The sequence below is a fragment of the Panthera pardus genome, unplaced genomic scaffold (genome assembly GCF_024362965.1).
Source record: "Panthera pardus isolate Hobbes unplaced genomic scaffold, ASM2436296v1 HiC_scaffold_12, whole genome shotgun sequence".
Lineage (NCBI taxonomy): Eukaryota > Metazoa > Chordata > Mammalia > Carnivora > Felidae > Panthera > Panthera pardus.
Window position 1 is genome coordinate 9,871,251 of NW_026526677.1, and position 18,785 is coordinate 9,890,035.

Below are 18,785 nucleotides of genomic sequence, written 5' to 3' on the forward strand. Positions count from 1 at the left end.
AAGTCTTTCTTCTTCTTCTTCTTCAATGAAATGAAGCAACTTTACAGAAAAACGAAGAATATTGAACTATGAAATGTTCTCGCCGTGGCTGACTGTCCTCTGATATTTAATACCCCTGGGATTCTTTTTTTTTTTATTATTATTATTATTTTTTTTTATTTTTGGGACAGAGAGTGACAGAGCATGAACGGGGGAGGGGCAGAGAGAGAGGGAGACACAGAATCGGAAACAGGCTCCAGGCTCCGAGCCATCAGCCCAGAGCCTGATGCGGGGCTCGAACTCACGGACCGCGAGATCGTGACCTGGCTGAAGTCGGACGCTTAACCGACTGCGCCACCCAGGCGCCCCTACCCCTGGGATTCTTAGGTGATTCTAATTAGCGGATACATACTACTTTGGATTCTGCTCTTTTCACTGCACTTTCTACCTATCAATATAGTTCACACATTGGTCATTTTTTAATGGTCAGCACAGAGCCTGACGCGGGGCTCAAACCCCACACTGTGAGATCATGACCTGAGCCGAAGTCGGACGCTCAACCGACTGAGCCACCCAGGTGTCCCATTAAAGTCTTAAGAATCTGAATTAATCTCCACACTCAGCATAGAGCCCGACATGGGGCTTGATCCCCAGACCCTGGGATCATGACCCGAGCCGAAGTCGGACGCTCAACCGACTGAGCCACCCAGGCGCCCCCACACCTTGGTCATTTTCAATCACTCTGTAATTCCTCGTCGTGCCTCCCAGGGAGCGTGATGGTTTTGTCAGGATTTGCGGCTGTTTCCGCTCTTCACTATTAAAGTTAGTAGTAAAACATCTTTGCAGTCTCCCACTCCTCACTTTGCCAAGAGTGAAATGACTTGATCAAAGAGCACAAATCATTTTATAGTTCCGATTACAGACGGCCAAGTTGCTGGGCAAGGTTTGTTTTGTTTTTGTTTTTTAAAGGAAAATGGTTACACCAGGGGGGCAGCTGCATGGACTATCATTCCTAAACAAGGTGCAACAGCCTGGAATCTTAACCAGAAGCCAGGACACCTGAGCTTCCTTGTGGGCACTTGGGAAGCTCCCTCCTCATTCCCAAACTCAATTCTCTTATCTATAAAATGAGAGATTTGGATTGAATGGGTTAAGGTCCTTTTCTGCCAGAAATCCAGCAACATTTCCCCCAGTCTGTTTGTATGACCGACTCCTGACTCCTAGGGGCTCAGACTCCAGCTCACTGCTCGGGACAAGGTTCTGCTTGCTTTCCCTTGGCTGTAGAGTCCCATCAAAGTGCCCACATACAAGTGTATTCAGAGGGGAGGCAACAGAGGCCAGGGGTTCGGAGCACAGGCTGGTTTGGATATTAGCCCTGTCACCTACTAACGGTGTGACAAAACATGTGACCTCTCCTTATCCATCTGTAAGATTTAGTGCTAAGTGAGGTTGTTGCAAAAATTAAATGGATTGTTTATAAGACACGAAGAACAGTGCCTGGCACAGTACTTTATACAGTACTTGGTGACTGAATAAGAGAAAAATTGAGCAGTAAACTCTGGGTCTCTTCCTACTGCAACAGCTTCTTGAGTGGCACTCCCAGCCTCTGGGTTGCTTCCTCATTCCTTCCTAAAGCCCAGGGTCCTAAGCCCCAAGTCCTTCTACTTAGAGGCCTCCCATGGCTCCCAGGTGCCTCCCGGACGGAGCAGAGATGCCTCAGCTTGAAGACCCGGGCTCTTCGCACAACCTCCCTGAGGTCAGGGGATGGCCAAAGGCCTTTTATTTAAGGATCCCAGTTAATTAAGAATAGACCCAAAAAATGAAAGAAAAAAAAAAGGTAAACTGGGTTACAAAAATTGTGGGGCGTTTTTAAACGTCATTTGGGGCAAAATAAATCCTCAGCGCGTCCCAAACCCACGAAACCATAACGATGCGGCTCACAAGATAACCGCCAAAGGTTCTCACGGTTATTTCTGGCCGCACGACCGGCGGAGCGGCGTGGCCAGGAGGCCAAAGACCAGTCCCCGGGGGCAGCCCTGAGCCCCCGCCCCGCCCGCACAAACGAAATCCCGCCCACCGCCTCCCCGGGAGCGGGAGCCGCGAGAGCCGCGAGTCCGGAGGCGGCGCCCCTCGGTGACCTCCCCCCCCACCGGAGCCTGCGAGGGGGCGCGCCCTCCCGGGCCTGCCCCGCGCGGGTCCCGGCGAGAAGGCGGGGGCTCGCTCCCCGCGCCACGCGGCTCGACCAATGGGAGCGCGCGCAGCGAGGCTCCGCGGTCCGTGCCGCGGGTACTGAAAACCCGGCGCGCGCAAGCCGTCCCGCGCTCCGCGCACGCGAGGTCGGCGCGCGCTAGCCCGCGGGCCCCGAGCGCGCGCCTGACGCCCCTGCCCCGCCGGCGCGCGGCGACGCCCGGCCCCGATGGACCCCCAGACCCCTACCCGGACGCCGACCCCGCGCTACTTCACCTGGGACGAGGTGGCGCAGCGCTCCGGGCGCGAGAAGGAGCGGTGGCTCGTGATCGACCGGAAGGTGTACAACATCAGCGAGTTCACCCGCCGGCACCCGGGGGGCTCCCGGGTCATCAGCCACTACGCGGGGCAGGATGCTACGGTGAGCGCTGCCGGACGCAGGCACGGGAGGAGGCGGGGCCGGGCGGCTGCCTCCGGAGGTTCCGTGCACGAGGCAGGAAGTTTGGCACCCGCGGAGTAACTCCCAGCTAGCCCGGGGAGGAGCCAGTAGGCGCCGAGCGTCCCCGTGGCCCGCGACCCCACACGGGTTGCAAGGGCAGGACAATGGCTGTGAAAACTGGAATCAGGAGAGCGGAGGTGGAGGCCGGCAACGTGCCCACACAAACAAAGGACTGCGCCGCCCTGCGTGCGTTCCGTCTGCGGTGTCCAGATATAGGCAGGGCCCAGAGCAGGACAAGTGGGGAGGAGAGCCAGGATGCAGGGTGCCGGGGACCGCGGTGCTGCTGAGGCCGGGGGGCGGGGGGGGGGGGGGGGGTTCAGTGGCCGGGAGACGCAGTCTCAACCTGTGTCTCGGTGGGTGGGAAGGGAGCGCAGCGGTGTCTAGACTGCGCGTGCAGGCTTGCCGAGCGGGAACAGGAGAGGGAAGCAGTCTCGGGGGTAGAGCGGAGGTGGAAAGTAATTTGTCGTCCGCTGCCTTAGGCACCCCCGCACAGTGAGGGAGGGGCCTCACCGGCCGGAGAGGACTGAAGACTGATGGTGCACAGGGGGTAATAGAGCGGCGTGCAGAAGTGGGGGCGGGGCGGGCATACACTTAGCAAGGACCCTCGGAGCGGTCCTCGAATCCTGTGGGGAGGTCACTCGGCCGCAGGCCAGCGGGGTGTCCAGCCATTCGCCGCGGCGGACAGCAGTCTGCATTTCTAGGCTGTGTTTCGCATCCTTCCTCCTTCGGGCCTCACTAAGGGGTCCGCGTGCCACCCAGCCCCAGTTCTGCCCTTCCCCTTCTAGACCACCTGCTCTCGGAGCTACGGCAACTGGCATCTCCTGCCATATTTGGAGAGCCTGTGGGGCCCCGTGGAGGCTTTGCTTCAACGTGTCCCCTCCCCCCCTACATCCTTTCGCCATCCCGAGTCCGGCGGTTCGACCCCTTCCGCTGTCCCCGCCCTCCGCCCTTGCCATCCCGGAGGGCGCCTGGGGCCGCCAGAGTTCCCGTTTTGTCGCAGCGGAGCATAGACGTCTTGGGCTGAGGGCCCGCCCCTCCCAGCGACGCGGCCGGCCGGGGGTGGCAAGGCCAGAGCCTGCAGGGGTCACCCCGAGTGACCACGGGGAAGCTCGGACGGCGGTGGAAGGCGAAGACGTGGGCTAGCGCATGCGCAGACGAAGCAGGCACCGACGCAGGGTCTTCCCACAGTGTGATTTGGGGCCCGGGCTGAATGGCTGGGCGGCGGAGTTGGCGATTGGTCCAGATTTGTGGTGCCACCGTCCACCGGCTCCGCCCCGGCTCCCGCCTCAGAGTGCCGGGGAAGGTTCCCCGTAAGGCCTGGGTGGGTCTGACCTACCCCACCTAAAGATTATCAAAAGTAGCCGCTCTGGGGCCTGGCGGGATCGGGGTGGTCAGAGTCCTAGGGGAAACGTGGAACCCTACCTGGAACGTCAGTCGGCAGAAGGGGTAGAAATGCAAAACTTCCCAGTTCGCGCGTAAGGAATCTAACCACATTTTATGAAGAACCCCTGCCTCAGAGAGGGTCTGTTAAAAGTCCCACAGAAAACAAACAAACCAGAAATCTCGTAGCCCCACCCATCCCTTCTAGTTGCTTCTCGCTTATACCTAAATTCTTGTGCAAAAGCTGTCCCTAGACGTGCCTGGAGGAAAGGCCAGGCCAGAGAGGACTTTCTGTGGTCCCCCTACCTGCACTTCGTATTCCTTGGTGTGGTGCCTTTCTTTCTAGAACACATGTCGGGGTGCTCCTGAGCTGTGGACACCTGGGAAGGTCTAAGCACCCTCAAAGGGCGGCTGACTGGAGGGAAGTGGTTTGAACTTGGATCCGGCCTCCTTGCTGGGTCAGGAGGATGGCCTCTGGTGTGAGCCCTCCAGGAGTCACAGGGGACCGGGCTGGCTTCCTAACCAGTCTGTCTTCTCCCTTTCCTTGCAGGATCCCTTTGTGGCGTTTCACATCAACAAGGGCCTTGTGAGGAAGTATATGAACTCCCTCCTGATCGGAGAACTGTCTCCAGAGCAGCCCAGCTTCGAGCCCACTAAAAATGTGAGACTCTGCTGTTTGGAGACCCTGTGGTTTGTTGAAGGGCAGGGGGTAGAGAAGGCAGGCCTCGCTAGGCTCACAGGTGACCACAGTCAGTAGCTCTTGCAAGGCTTGAGGCCCCCACTTCTCCCACGTTAGTCGTTGGGATGCAGGCCTAAGGGAGGAGGCGGGGCCTCGGAACCTCTGGTTCTCCAAGGCTACCGCCACCACCGCTACCATCACGGAGGCCTATCTGTCGAACCCTCACTGTGTCAGACATCCCCTCGGCTAACCCTCACACACTTACAGAGGAAAAAAGCTGAGGCTCAGAGCGGTTGAACAAGGTGGCCGAGAGTCACCCTGTGAGCAAACGGCGGAGCAGACACTTGAATCGAGTCTGTTTAACTCCGAAGACCACAGGCTCCTCGGCGCGATGCCAGAGCGCTTTCTCCTGTCCTTTCCTCAGTGTTGTGTATTTACCTAGGATTGTGGACTTCCTGCAACGATCTGGGGGTGGAGGGTCCTCGAGCCTAAGAGGGCCCTTGTTTCCAGCAATGTTGGAGTACAGCTGGGAAGAATAATAGCCCTTCCCTCTCTACCCTTCCACAGAAAGAGCTGATCTACGAGTTCCGGGAGCTGCAGGCCACCGTGGAGCGGATGGGGCTCATGAAGGCCAACCATGTCTTCTTCCTGCTGTACCTGCTGCACATCCTACTGCTGGATGTTGCTGCCTGGCTCACCCTTTGGGTCTTCGGGACATCCTTTGTGCCTTTCCTCCTGTGTGCGGTGCTGCTCAGCACGGCTCAAGTGAGAAGCCATCACTTGGCTTGTCAGGAGCACGGCCGTGCTCGGCATCCTCGGGGAAAGCTCTTTGTATGCCTCAGAAGGTCACGAGCCCGGCCCTGTGCCGGGGCAGCGCTGAGGATGTGGGGCAGAGTTAGGGCGGAGAGAGATTTTGTTGTCCGTGGCTTCTGTCTGCTCCTTGGCCACGTGTGCGCCTTCATTTCCTCACGGCCTCCCCAACCCCTCCTCCACGGGCCCCCTTCTTTCTGTGGAAATTACCTGAAGCTTCGTAGTCCGGTTCTGCCATAGCCCAAGTGTGCCAAGAGCCCAGGTTCTGACTTCTCAGCAAAGCTTGGTTTTCTCCTCCCCACCACATTGCCCAACATGCTAATAATGCTTGGGGCCTAATGGCAGAACCCATTTGCCGAGGCTTCTCGCCTCTGTCACCCTGTCCTGTTTCGTACTCGGGATTCGGCACATCCTAGGTCCTAGAACTCCAGAGCTGGGGAAACTGAAGAACAGGGAGAGGATAGTGACTTGCCCCCACTCTCATGTGAGTTAGCGGCAGAGGCAGCGTTAGGAGCCTGACTCCTTCCGGGTTGTGCTCAGGGTACTGTGGCAGTCACAGGGGCTAGGGAGACGAAGGAAGGGGGGTGACGCGGAGGAGCCGCTGAGGTCAGTGAGAGGGATGCCGGAACGGTGGGTTTTGCTCTCAGCGCTAACCTTTCTCGCCCAGGCTCAGGCTGGCTGGCTGCAGCATGACTTAGGGCACCTGTCCGTCTTCAGCACCTCTACTTGGAACCACCTGCTCCATCATTTCGTGATTGGCCACCTGAAGGTCAATGGGATGGGGAGGGGCTCTTGAAACTCCGGTCGCTGAGGGGTTTCCTTGGGGGTTTGGGGAGAACGCTGGGCTTTCGGACTCACGGCCCTATTTTCCGTAGGGCGCCCCCGCCAGTTGGTGGAACCACTTGCACTTCCAGCACCATGCCAAGCCCAACTGTTTCCGCAAAGACCCGGACATCAACATGCACCCGTTCTTTTTTGCCCTGGGGAAGATCCTCTCTGTGGAGGTGAGTGGAGGTATCGGGGGAGCGGCCTTAGAGAATGGGAGCCAACCAGAACGGAGGGCTCTGAGGGCAGTGCTCAGCGCGGTTAAGACGTTGGGGACAGCTGGCTGGCTGGCAGCTGTGGGAGGCAACAGGCAGTGAATAAGCTGCCGGGGCAGAATCGTTTGTTCTCCCTGCTGAGTTCACGCCAGCAAGCAGCTAATTGCATAAAGGCACCTCATTCTGCAAAGGAGCCAAAGGATGACTGGGAGGTTATGGCGCAAATCTCTGGTCATCCTTGAAGGTGATGGACGGCCCTCCTCGGGGTGTTTTTGGACACTCCTACCCCAGGCAGTCATCTTCCCGATCCCTGCCCCCCCCCCCCTCCCCCGGCCCCGTGCACTTTGATATCCTCCCGTGCCTCAGTTTTCCCCATCCACAGGCTGTTTGAGTCTTCTTTGATGCCCAGTGCCTGGAACATCCATCCATTGGCTGGTTCTTCCCACCCACCTGACCCCAGCCTGACTTCCGGGGTGGTTAGCGTTGGGTTTGAGTTCCCACCGGAGTTATGAGCAAAAGTTGTAATGCAGTTGCTAAAGGATGAGCGTCAGCAGGAGGCTTTGAACAGCCCGCAGGGTTGTTTGCAAAATTCCTTTAAAACCTTTGTGCCAAGGCTCTCGGCTGCGGTCTGAGTTGCGCCAGGTTCCCTCCCTCTCTGTATGCTATGTCAGCATGCCAAGAATTCAGCTGTTCAACACCTTTCCATTCCAAGCATGAGTGAGTGCAAGTAGCCCGGCGGCCCTCCCCTCTGGCTATGAGGAGGACAATGCGGAGAGGCCTTACAGCACCGGCTGTCCTGACCCCGGGAGCCCCACGTTTGAGGCTGCCGCCTGTCCATAACATCCTAATTTTCCCACCCACTACACAGGGACTTGGTTTGCTACACATCCAGTACTATGTTCTGGTCAACAGTGGGCAGACGTTGACTCCGCTCTGGCCCCACCTGCCTCAAGTGGCTACTTCAAGAGCAATATGGGTTGTTAGGCAGAGCATGTGACTCTTGTCCACACTCGTATCGTCACTGTAGAGAGTTAAAAAAAAAAAAAAAAAAAAAAGGTGGGAGTTTAAGTGGAAGAGAACCTTCTCACACCGCTGCCTCTATTGCATCTTGGTACTGGGGTTTTCAAGAAACTCCTATCGGCAGACACAAAAAATAGAAAATGATCGGGGCGCCTGGGTGGCTCAGTCAGTTCAGCATCCGACTTCAGCTCAGGTCATGATCTCATCGTCTGTGGGTTCGAGCCCCGCGTCAGGCTCTGTGCTGACGGCTCAGAGCCTGGAGCCTGCTTCGGATTCTTTGTCTCCCTCTCTCCCTGCCCCTCCCCCACTCATGCTCTGTCTCTCTGTCAAAAACGAATAAACAGGGGCGCCTGGGTGGCTCAGTCGGTTAAGCATCCGACTTCGGCTCAGGTCACGATCTCGCGGTTCGTGGGTTTGAGCCCTGCGTCGGGCTCTGTGCTAACAGCTCAGACCCTGGAGCCCGTTTCGGATTCTGTGTTTCCTTCTCTCTCTCTGACCCTCCCCCATTCATGCTCTGTCTCTCTGTGTCTCAAAAATAAATAGACGTTAAAAAAAAAAAAAAAAAAGAAACGTTAAAAAAAAATAGACGATGATCTAGGACCAATAGATATGTCTTCCCATCTAGTTACAAGGCTGAGGATGGGCAGCCTGTTAGTAAATGCCTTGGCCACAGGGTTGTTGGCATTTGGTTCCACTCCTCTGGGCGCAATTCACCTGGTTGCTAATCCCCATGTGCAGCGGACATCTCACCCTCAATACAAACTTTGTGGCTCTGAGAGTTGAAACACATTAGGGCAGTTCTGAGGATCAGGATAGCATCTGATTGCCATTCAAGGAAGCAGCAGTGGATAGGGCTCCCATAACAGTTCCCAAATAGGAAGCCACTGTTCTTCCCACACACGTCACCGCACAAGACAGGTGCCCCTCGTCTGGCTCGATGTTGCTTAGGACGGGGTGAGCTTCACCCCAACATCCAGTTCATCGACAAACCTTGTTAATACTGTCTCCAAAACACCCCAGATCCATTTCCCCATCTCCACTGCTTCCTGTCTCCCCCCACCACACACACACACACACACACACACACACACACACACACACGCATCCATCTTGGAGCTGGGTTACCACTCCGGCCTCGTTGGTCTCCCTGCAACTGTACCCACTCCCACAGCTCATTCTCCCCTCCTCCTGGCAGAGCGAGCCTTTTAAAGTGCAAAGCTGATGATACTACACCTGTTGAAAGCCTTCCAGTGGCCTTCCCATCACCACCAGAATAAAACCCACGCTGGTTACTGAGGTCTTACTGGGGCTTTCTGAGGTCCAGCGTGAATTGGCCATCCGGAGTTTTCTAGCCTTGTCAATCTGTCTTTCTCTGCCGTTGCTTGCTGTTCCCAGCCATACTGCCCTTTCTGGCTGTTCCCTCTGCTTTAAATGCTCTTCCCCTGAACTTTTGCTTTGCTGGCTCCTTATTCGGGTCTCAGTTCAGACGTCAGCACCTCAGAGAGACCACCTTAGCCAAAACACCGCCTCTGTCACTTTGTCATATTTTCCTGTTTTTATTTTTGTTTAAAAAAATTTTTTTTTAAATGTTTGTTTATTTTTGAGAGAGCGAGCGCTAGAGGGGGAGGAGCAGAGAGAGGAGACACAGAATCCAAAGCAGGCTCCAGGCTCCGAGCCGTCAGTACAGAGCCTGATGCGGGGAACCCACGAACTGCGAGATCATGACCTCAGCTTAAGTCAGACATTTAACCGACTGAGCCACACAGGCGCCCGTTTTTATTTTTTTATTTTTATTTTTAAAAATGTGTATTTATTTATTTTTGAGAGAGAGAGAGAGAGAGCACATACACACAAGCAGGGGAGGAACAGAGAGAAAGAGACACACACACACACACAGAATCCAAAGCAGGCCCCAGGCTCCCAGCTATCAGCATAGAGCCTGATGCGGGATTCGAACCCACGAACTTTGAGATCATGAGCTAAAGTCAGATGCTTAACCGACTGAGCCGCTCAAGCACCCCATATTTTCCTGTTTTTAATCTGTAGTTACCTTGAGCTCTGTTCACAGATTTACCACCAGCCTCCTGTCCTCAGATTACAAGCCCCACAAGACTAGGAACTTTGTGTTGTTTGCCTCTGTATCCTCAGCACTTAAAACAGTGCCTGGCACGTAATAGGTGCTCAGTAAATACTTGCTGAATTAATCAGTTAATATAGAAAGAATGTTTCATTTAGCAGAAGCACCTTGCACAGAATAAGCTGGTGATAGATAAGAACTGTTACTGTCAAAACAGTGGGGGGATGCAGGGAAGAAAGATGTGCTGGCATTTTGCTCGGGGGTAGAGCGCCACCTGTGCTCTGTGGTTATCTGGTTGCCAGAACTAACTGAGGCAGGCGGGGCAGAAGGAACCATCAAGGGAGTCAGCGGAGCTTTGCTGTCACGATCCTGGGTGCCCATGGCGAGAGGTTCCAGGCTGACTGACCCGGCAGCACCAGCCTGTCTCTTCGGCAGCTAGGCTTACAAAACAGTCACTACCTGGAAAAGCCTTGCCAGAACCTTCAGACTTGCCAAGGTCTTGGTATCCTTCCCACAAACATTTGCCCAACTTTCCTTAGCGTTCAAGGGATTTTATAAAGTTCTCGTTGAAATCAAGACACCAAAAGAGAGGTGGATGGATGGATGCAGAGGGAATACATACCGACCTGTGTAGGGGTATAAATTGTTGTCCATGGAGAGTTTGAAGTCAAAAAAGTACCAGGTGGGAGACAAGGGGGGGGGACGTGGAGGGGCCTGGACCCCTTATGACAGAGGTGTCTTTGGAGAACACAGGGAGTCCCGAGGACCCATTGACAGTGTCGTGCTCATCATGGGCCATTGAGCTGTGGGCATGGGCCATTGAGCCGTGCACCGTGGTGTGGTGTACTTGGCTCATTACAGCCCAGGCCTTCACGTGCCAGGTGCTGGATGGAGGGAAGGCTGGGCCTGCTGGAGCCTTCCAGTAGCACCAACAAGCTGATGGCCCCTGGAATAGGCCTGAACTCCCGAGCAGGGAAAAACCAAGGTCACGGCAGGAGGGGAAACGGGTGACTGGTTCTGTGGGTACTCATTTGTGTTTGCTTTTCTTCACAGCTTGGGAGACAGAAGAAAAAGTACATGCCATACAACCACCAGCACAAATACTTCTTCCTGAGTGAGTGACCTCCGGCGACACAGGGGGACTGTCTCGGGATGGGGGTGCCGACGGGATTGTGGGGAAGAAATGACTTTGTGGAGGTTTACGGCATTTTGAGTAATGGCCGGGGGAAGTCCCGTGTCCCCAGCTGGTTCCTCCCTGCCTGGGAGCCAACTGTCATGTCACCAGGGACAGCAGGCATTTGTGTTAGGGGCAGACTTGTTCCTCCAGTCCCACCCTGGCTTTCACAAGATAGTTGAATAGTCAGGTGCAATTGTCCCAATTAAACCTTAAACTTTATCTTAGATCTTGTGAAACAGATGCACGTCAAGGTGACTCAGTGGGGCACAGTCCCAACACCCAGGGGGATAAAAGGTAGACGTGGCTATGGGAGCGGAGGAGCAGTGACAGCGGAAAAGGAGGACATTTCCTGCAGCCCGTCTTAAGCTCTTTCTGAAGACTGCGCTATGTTCTTTGCTTTTAAAATCTCCATAATGCCTAAAACTGGAGTTTTAGAATTCCTTGGAGAATTCAGATTTTTAAAGGAAGGGAGGGGAGGATTCCATCGATCCTATTTTAGCTCTAAAGAACTTATCCTAAGTGCCTATTACGAACCTTCACTACTGGAGAAGAATGTTAGAATCCATGGCACATCGGGGTAGAGGAGCCACGGGTGAGCCCTGTCACGCAGGGGGTTATAGGTAGGCATCAGGGCCCTGCAGAGAAGGGATACAGAAAAGGAAATGGGACAGCATATAGGACGGGGCCGCTTCTTCAACTCCCGCTTTTAAGAGAAGCTTCTCTGCCCCTTCCCACCCCTGACCTCCAGGGCTTTGGGTTCAGTGGCATGGGCTCATTTCCCTAGTCCAAGGGAGTGAGCTTTCAGCCTATGAAGCATCAGCAGGGCCCCCCACCCCCACCCTGGCGTGCGGGCGCGCGGCGCGCACACACACACACACACACACACACACACACACACACACACACACTTACCTGCTCCTGTCCCTTCACCTGCATGGCAGAGCAGCCAAGAACACAGGGCAGGTGATCGTGAGGCCAGGCAGGGGCAAGCCTGGGGCCGGGGCATGTGGGGAGAATTGGAGGTGCTCTTCTAAAAGCATGGCAGCGGAGCCAGGTTCCGTGCGTGGAGCTTGAGTTTCCCAGCTGCCTTCTTCCACTGGAAAGGAATGCCACTCCCACCCCTCCCCATCCCGGCATCCTCTCGGGGGGCTCCGCCTTCCTCAGACTCGCACTCATGCCCACCGCAGTGCCTGCCGGTTCCAGTGGATCGAGGAATGCCAAGGCGGCTGGAAGGGGCCACAGGAACAGACGGCAGGGGGGCAGCCCCATGCCAGAGGCCCCCTCTCTGGCACTGAACTGCCCCCATGCTGCTCACACCTCCTCTCTGTCTTCATTTCCTCCCCAGTTGGGCCCCCAGCCTTGCTGCCTCTCTACTTCCAGTGGTATATTTTCTATTTTGTTTTCCAGCGGAAAAAGTGGGTGGTGAGTATCCATGGCCCCAGAGTCCCACATGCTTTGTCTTCAGTACCCTGATGGAGGGGAACGGGGTTCTCCAGAGGAAATCCCACTGCGACCTACCCCAGGCCTAATTTAGAGCAAAGTAATAGAACCAAGTGTAGACCTTCCTGGTCTCTAGACGGGATGATCTGGGCTCAGCAGACGACCTGACTCCCAGTGCCCTCTTCCATCCTGCCGGCATCTCCTGAGGCTCTTGTGCTTAGCGGAAAGCCAGGGGCCAGCCAGGCTGGGAGGGCAGGGGGAGGGCAGGTGAGTACGAGATGGCACCTGCTCCCAGGAAATTTCTGATGAAACAGATGTTGTTGGCCCCAAAGAGGTAGAAGCAGGAGGTTCTGAGATTCCAAAAGGCCCTGCTGCCTCTGGCTGGATGAGAGGCATTGGAAAAGGCTTTGCGAAGTCCCTTCTGGCTGGCCTCGGAGGAGGTGGGGTGGAGCAAGGATGGACTCTGAGCAGAGGAGCCGGGAAGGGAGGGGCAAGTTTGGCCACTGGATCTGTTGTGGACTCAAGTGTCAGGGGAGGACCGTGGTGCAGAAAAGTGGCCGGAGGTTCAATCAGGGCACTGGTGCAGACCGAGCCTTGGTCCCGGAAGATTCATTTGGCAGCATGATGAAGGGATAAAGAACTCAGGTGGGTTGGGAGGAGCCGGAGGCAGGGGGCCTTGGCGCCTGTGAGAAACAGGCGAGGAGGACTGGGGGCTGCCGCCAGGACCGGAAGGAAGGAGAGGCGGCACTAGATACGGCAGGACTGGGCAGCTGCGAGCAGTGGACAGGTGCTCCAGTCTGGGCACCTGGCAGAACGGCTGTACCGTGCAAATAGGTGGAAAAGGAAGAGGAAGAAGTGCTTGGTGCCAGTCATAGTGCCCTCTACCTCTCCACGCAGGACTTGGCCTGGATGATCAGCTTCTACGCCCGCATATCCCTCACTTATGTGCCGTTGTTGGGACTGAAAGGCCTCCTGGGCCTTTTCTTCATGGTCAGGTAGTAGTTGATGGGGGGAGGGGGGCTGGCAAAGAAAAGGAGGTGTTTGGGAGTCACGAGTCTGGTGTGGGGGCCGTGGCGGGGCTTTAAGAGGCAGGGGGTGTTTCAGGGGTGGGCTTGGGAAGATGGCCAGGCTAGAGCAGTAATCTGGGGGAGAGGCGGGGCTCTGACTTGTCCCCTGCTTGTCTGTGCGCCATAATCCACCAGGTTCCTGGAAAGCAACTGGTTTGTGTGGGTCACACAGATGAACCACATCCCCATGCACATTGATCACGACCGGAACATGGACTGGGTCTCCACCCAGGTAAGGGACAGTCGCTTGGAAGATTCCTGGGAATAACACAACTAATAAACAGGGTGGGTGGGCACAGATGCAGGCTAGGGGGTGGGGGCGGCAACAGTTAAGTCCCCCAACAGCGCTGCCTCATGAGCTTGAAGCTTCTGTCCTGCCACCACGTGGAGAAGGGAGTGACCAGGGACGGTCCCACACCCCCTCCTCTCAGCCAGCTCTACTTGGAAGAGGGCCGGCTTGGCTTTACATCTGGCACGCAGAGTCATGCTCTCCCCTGCCCTCTTCTTCCAGCTCCAGGCGACATGCAATGTCCACAAGTCTGCCTTCAATGACTGGTTCAGCGGACATCTCAACTTCCAGATTGAGCACCAGTGAGTAGGGAGACCTGAGAAGCAGGGTCCTTGGGAGGGTCCGTGGGGGGGAAGCAAGGAGGTGGGAACAGTGGAATAGGAGCCACTGACTGTCCCGTTCTCCCTGAAGTCTCTTCCCCATGATGCCTCGACACAATTACCATAAAGTGGCCCCCCTGGTGCAATCCCTGTGTGCCAAGCATGGCATAGAGTACCAGTCCAAGCCCCTGTTCTCAGCCTTCGCCGACATCATCTAGTGAGTACCTGAGCCTGGGAAGATGGCTGGCAGGGGGGGAAGAGGGCGGGCAGTGGGGGTGGTGACGTGTGGGATAGGAGCAACAGGCAGGTGTCCCCGGTCCTCTGGAATGGAGGTCACCAAGACAAAGGCAGGGGGCCCTGCTGGTCTTGTTGGCCAAGTCAGGCCTTTGCCGTCAATGCCATGGCCCAAGCTCTTTCTCAGAAGCAAAGGGGAGGGAAGGGGCCATATGCCATGGAGATCAGCCTCCCTATACGGCTTCTGTAGGGTGGTTTGGCTTACGGGCTTGGCTCTGCCCTCTCTCTCTCTCACTGCTTGTTCCCAACTTGCCCCCACAGCTCACTGAAGGAGTCTGGGCAGCTCTGGCTAGATGCCTACCTTCACCAGTAACGACTGCCACTCCTCCCCCCCACCCGGAAGAGATGTCTGTCTTCACCGATAACACCAGCCCACCGGGAAGGGGAGTCTGCACCAAAGCAGAGGGGAGCTTATGGGACAATGCCACTATAATTCTAATATTCAAAGGGGGTGGGTTTGAGGAGACAAAGGCTCTGACTCAAGCCCCCCCCCCCTTTATCTTCCAGGCACAGATTTAAGACCCAAAGGGGTAGGGGACCGTGCATGCCTTCTGGAAGGAGCGATGGGCCTGATGGGGCAGAGATGTGACAGTTTTGTTTCCTTTTTCTAGTTTGGCAGATGCAGATGGTTGGTGAGCAAAGAAGGGGGTCCAAGGGTGTTGGAAGACTAGGGAGGACCTATTGAGCCCAGAGATCAGGAAGAGAATGAGCATAAAAATTCCATCGGGGGGGTGCCTGTGTGGCTCAGTCGGTTAAGCAGCAGACTCTTGACTTCATCTCAGGTCGCAATCTCACGGTTCCTGAGTTCAAGCCCCGGATTGGGCTCTGCATTGACAGCACAGAGCCTGCTTGGGATTCTGTCTCTCTCTGCTCCTCCCCTGCTCACATTCACTCACTCACTCACTCACTCGCTCTCAAAATAAACAAATAAACATTAAAATAGACAAATATATAAAATTCCAGCCAGCAAAGGGGTGGGCCCATCTCACTGGTCCGCTTCTCAGTGCCTTCATCCTCACATGCAAACCTCAGAGGTTCGCAGGCTGGTGGGAGACAGAGCAGCTGAACCTTCCGAGCAAGATTTAGAAAGGAAGGGTTAGTGCTTAGATTTGAGGCCTGGCATAGCACACTGGGAGGCTCAGCCTACTCTAGGGCTAGGGGGGACCTAGGTCTGCCTCAGGCTGCTGGAGAAGCACTTTTCCCACTTGTAGAAGTGGGCAGGGCAAAGGCCAGGGCTGTGGTAATGGAAACATCTGACTTTAAAGGATCCTGGCCCTACTGGTTTTGAGCTCATGGTCCATCTAGGGCACCCAGGGAGCAGTAGGTCCTCGGTCTCGCCAAAACAGCAGAAAGAGTTGCTGGCCACTCGGAATCCCTTTACCTTGGGTTCACCTCTTGCAACCACCACCCAAGGAACAGGACACTTCTAGGATGGGGAGTCCATTTCTTGATCCATAAGCAAGTGACCACATGGGGCAACTGAATCTTCTCCCTTTGAAACAAATGAGGGCCTCCTGGGGTTTCCCTCTGCCTTCCTACCTGTAATTAATTCCAAGTTTAATAAAGTAGTTAGCACAAGTGGACCACATTGGGAGACCCTGAATTACCAGTCACCAGGAAACCACAGATTGTAGTCCTAAAGAATAGAAGGGCCATAAGACATTGTCTACAACCTAACTTATGTTACAGTATTCCTTCTGAGTAGGAACAGTGAATTAAATACAATCACTTCATAGTTCTAAACCAGAGATAGGAAGATAAAACACAGAAGTTTTGTGAGCTATCTACCCTCAGCCGTTCAAGCATCCTTCCCAGCCGGAGACCAGGCAGGAATTTAGGACAATCTCTTTAAAAAGCCCACCAGTGTAATTCCGAAATACAATTTTTAAATCTGGTTCTTAACCGTTTAAGCCATCTCTAGACTGGACAAAGGAATGCACTCAGGAGCCTGCCTTAATTGCCAGGGTTTGTCGATCTGCCTTCAACACCTTCCCTCCTCACATCCACACCTTCAGTGCCGACGGGGGTGGGGGGATTAGTTGCCTGTTCAACAGCATCTACTCTAAGGGCATTGAGCATTGTGGATACAGAGAGGAGCAAACTTCAAAGTAGAAGGAAAAAGCGCCCTAGGAGAGTCCACACTTAGTTCAGGAGAGAATAAAGATCATCTTAAGGCAAGTTGGGATGGGGTTCGAGGTACCACCTATGGAAGGGCTGTTGGGATCGCTCGAGAGGTGTGTCAAAACAAAGATTAAAGAAGCAACAAACATGGGGAGGACGGGTTGCCAGAGCATACTCAGATCTTTTCCATTTGGCCAGAACCTGGTTTAAAACAGCCTGGGTCGAAAAATGAGAAGTAGAATTGAAATGTTCTACTTTCGTTGGCTTCCTCACTCCAGAATAGGTACTGACCCTTCCCTATCCCCCTGGTTCCCTGCTACCTAGGGTTTCAGCGTGGGGTCACCAGCCTATCGAGCCATCTGGCTGCCAAGCTGAGCAAATCCAGTGATGCTTACTGAGCCAAGGCCGGGCCCTCGAAGCACTTCAACCACCGTGGCCTTCTCTCCTTAACCTAGACCGGTGTGGTCTCACGTGGCCACAGAGGGACACCCCAGTGACAAAAGGCTTAGACCGTTACAACAGTAACACGAATAATTTCAAATCCAAGCAGTGACACGAGAAAACAGGCTCAAAGACCATACGAGTCACTGCCAGTCACAGACTGGCAAAACTCACCTTTGAACTCCCTTGTTCTAGAGTTCCGGGCTCTATGTGCATCTTTGTTTCTTTAATTAGGCCGACATCCGTGTCCTTTGTGTTGATGTTACTACATCTCCAAGAAGTAAAGCTGAAAAATAAAGTTAATTTTGACCACCTGAAGGAAGGCTATAGTCACTTGTAATCCACGAAGCTCTTGTCTGTCAATGGGAGAATTTAGGCCTGTGCTGTAAGGTACCACCTACCTCTGGCTCTTTCTGACCAGGAGTTCCCAGATTCCCCTTCGCACAAGGCCTTTGGGCAGAACACCAGGATCCTCCGAAAACCAAGGCACGGGTGGGCTATGGCAAGGAAAAGGAAAGCCAGGCCCTCCTCATGACCCCCTGTGTTCAAACGCTTGACTGGCCAGACACACTAGGCAGGTGTCCCATGCTTCTGTCATGAGGCAACACCCTGGCCCTTTTGAACGTTCTAGTCTCAGTATGGGTAGTCCCGATTAGTCTCCTTTCTGCCCAAATCCTTCTCTGCTGGCACAATGCCTTTTTAACCTCAGTGCTATTACAACAGCTCTCTTTGAGCAAGAGTATTAGACGTGCTAGGTAAAAATTTGTAGAACTGGTTTTCCCCCTGCAGTGTGCGGTGGTTAAACCTTTTAGAAAAGACCGGACAACTGGAACTGAAAACAAGAGGAAAAACCGCTCTGCATGTTTTGACTGCCACAGGATACAAGCCCTTAACTACTGCACCGAGGTGATCAGGTGATTGCTCCGTAGGAAGTCTTTCCACCTCTGGACCCCATCACCAGAACCACGGGCTTAGCCATCAAATTCCTTGGGGCTCTTGTTACTTGTGTGGCACGGGCCAATCGGAGAAAATCCGTTTCAACCGCTGGAGACAGCAGTGAACAAAAAAACTACGATCCCTGCCCTCGGAGTAGAACCTTCCGTCTATACCAGTGGTTTTCAGGGTCCCATCGTCAAGGGAACAGCACTGCCGGGGAGACTATATCCCGCTCCTGCTTCAACTGGAGCTCGTATCCTGAGATTCCATGTAAGATTTCATTTGAAAAACAGGTTGCTCCATGAGAAATTTTGAAAACCACCAGCCTCTAGTCTTCTACCCGCTTAATCTGTTGGAACACAGGCAGCTTAGATTTCCGGCTGCTTAAGTGTCCCCGGTAACTTTAAACAGCAGTGATAGGAATGCTAAAAAAGGAGAAACTCAAACAGGACAGCGCCTTGCCAAGTTTTATCAGGATTATAACTTTTCAAACATTCCATCTTTATGGGAAACAGTAACCTGAATTTGATGTCACAAGAGGAGCGAGAAAGTGACTTTTGAAGTGCGGTTTTGAACAATTTATAAACCGGTAGAATAAATGCTCGGACGCCGTGAAGCAGTTGATCTAAATTGTGAGGCTTTCTCCGAGAAGCTCCTTTATCCCACACAGCAGGTGGAAAACTAGGAACCCATTCGATTTATTAAAACTTGTTTCCCAGCAAGTTAAACTAGGCATCCACCTACAAATGGCTTATGTACTGCCAAGGCCACTTTGGTCATTCTGTGGAGCGTGGCGCCATCTTGTGGCCACTCTCAAACCTCTTGTAACAAGGATATGTCGCCTGTGTGTTCTCTTGGGAGTGAAAAGAACCTTACCTACTTCCTGAAGCCTGGGGGCACTTACGATGTTTGGGTTTTGTTTTTTTTTAACGTTTATTTATATGAGAGAGAGAGAGAGGGAGAGAGAGGGAGAGAGAGGGAGAGAGAAAGAGAGACAGTGCGTAGGTGGGGGTGGGGGAGAGAGAGAGA

The 18,785-nt window shown here is 54.3% G+C and overlaps 1 protein-coding gene and 1 long non-coding RNA gene across 3 annotated transcripts in view; one reads left to right on the plus strand and one right to left on the minus strand.

The window, feature by feature from the left end:
- Nucleotides 1–2,556, minus strand: part of LOC109246559 (uncharacterized) — a 59,851-nt gene extending 57,295 nt beyond the window's left edge. The window contains exon 1 of the long non-coding RNA XR_008421116.1: nt 2,443–2,556. This is a non-coding gene — a long non-coding RNA (uncharacterized LOC109246559). The remainder of the gene's footprint in view (nt 1–2,442) is intronic.
- Nucleotides 2,205–17,138, plus strand: FADS1 (fatty acid desaturase 1). 2 transcript variants are annotated; one of them, XM_019414636.2, is made up of 12 exons: nt 2,205–2,587; nt 4,596–4,706; nt 5,292–5,489; nt 6,202–6,303; nt 6,410–6,538; nt 10,725–10,785; nt 12,194–12,270; nt 13,186–13,283; nt 13,491–13,587; nt 13,867–13,946; nt 14,056–14,181; nt 14,520–17,138. In XM_019414636.2, exons 1-12 carry the CDS (start codon nt 2,396–2,398, stop codon nt 14,569–14,571), a joined length of 1,323 nt encoding a protein of 440 aa, XP_019270181.2. In that variant the 5' UTR covers nt 2,205–2,395; the 3' UTR covers nt 14,572–17,138. The 2 variants fall into 2 exon arrangements, with proteins under 2 accessions (XP_019270181.2, XP_019270182.1); XM_019414637.2 differs by lacking the exon at nt 2,205–2,587 and adding an exon at nt 2,744–2,851.
- Nucleotides 17,139–18,785: the final 1,647 nt, after the last annotated feature.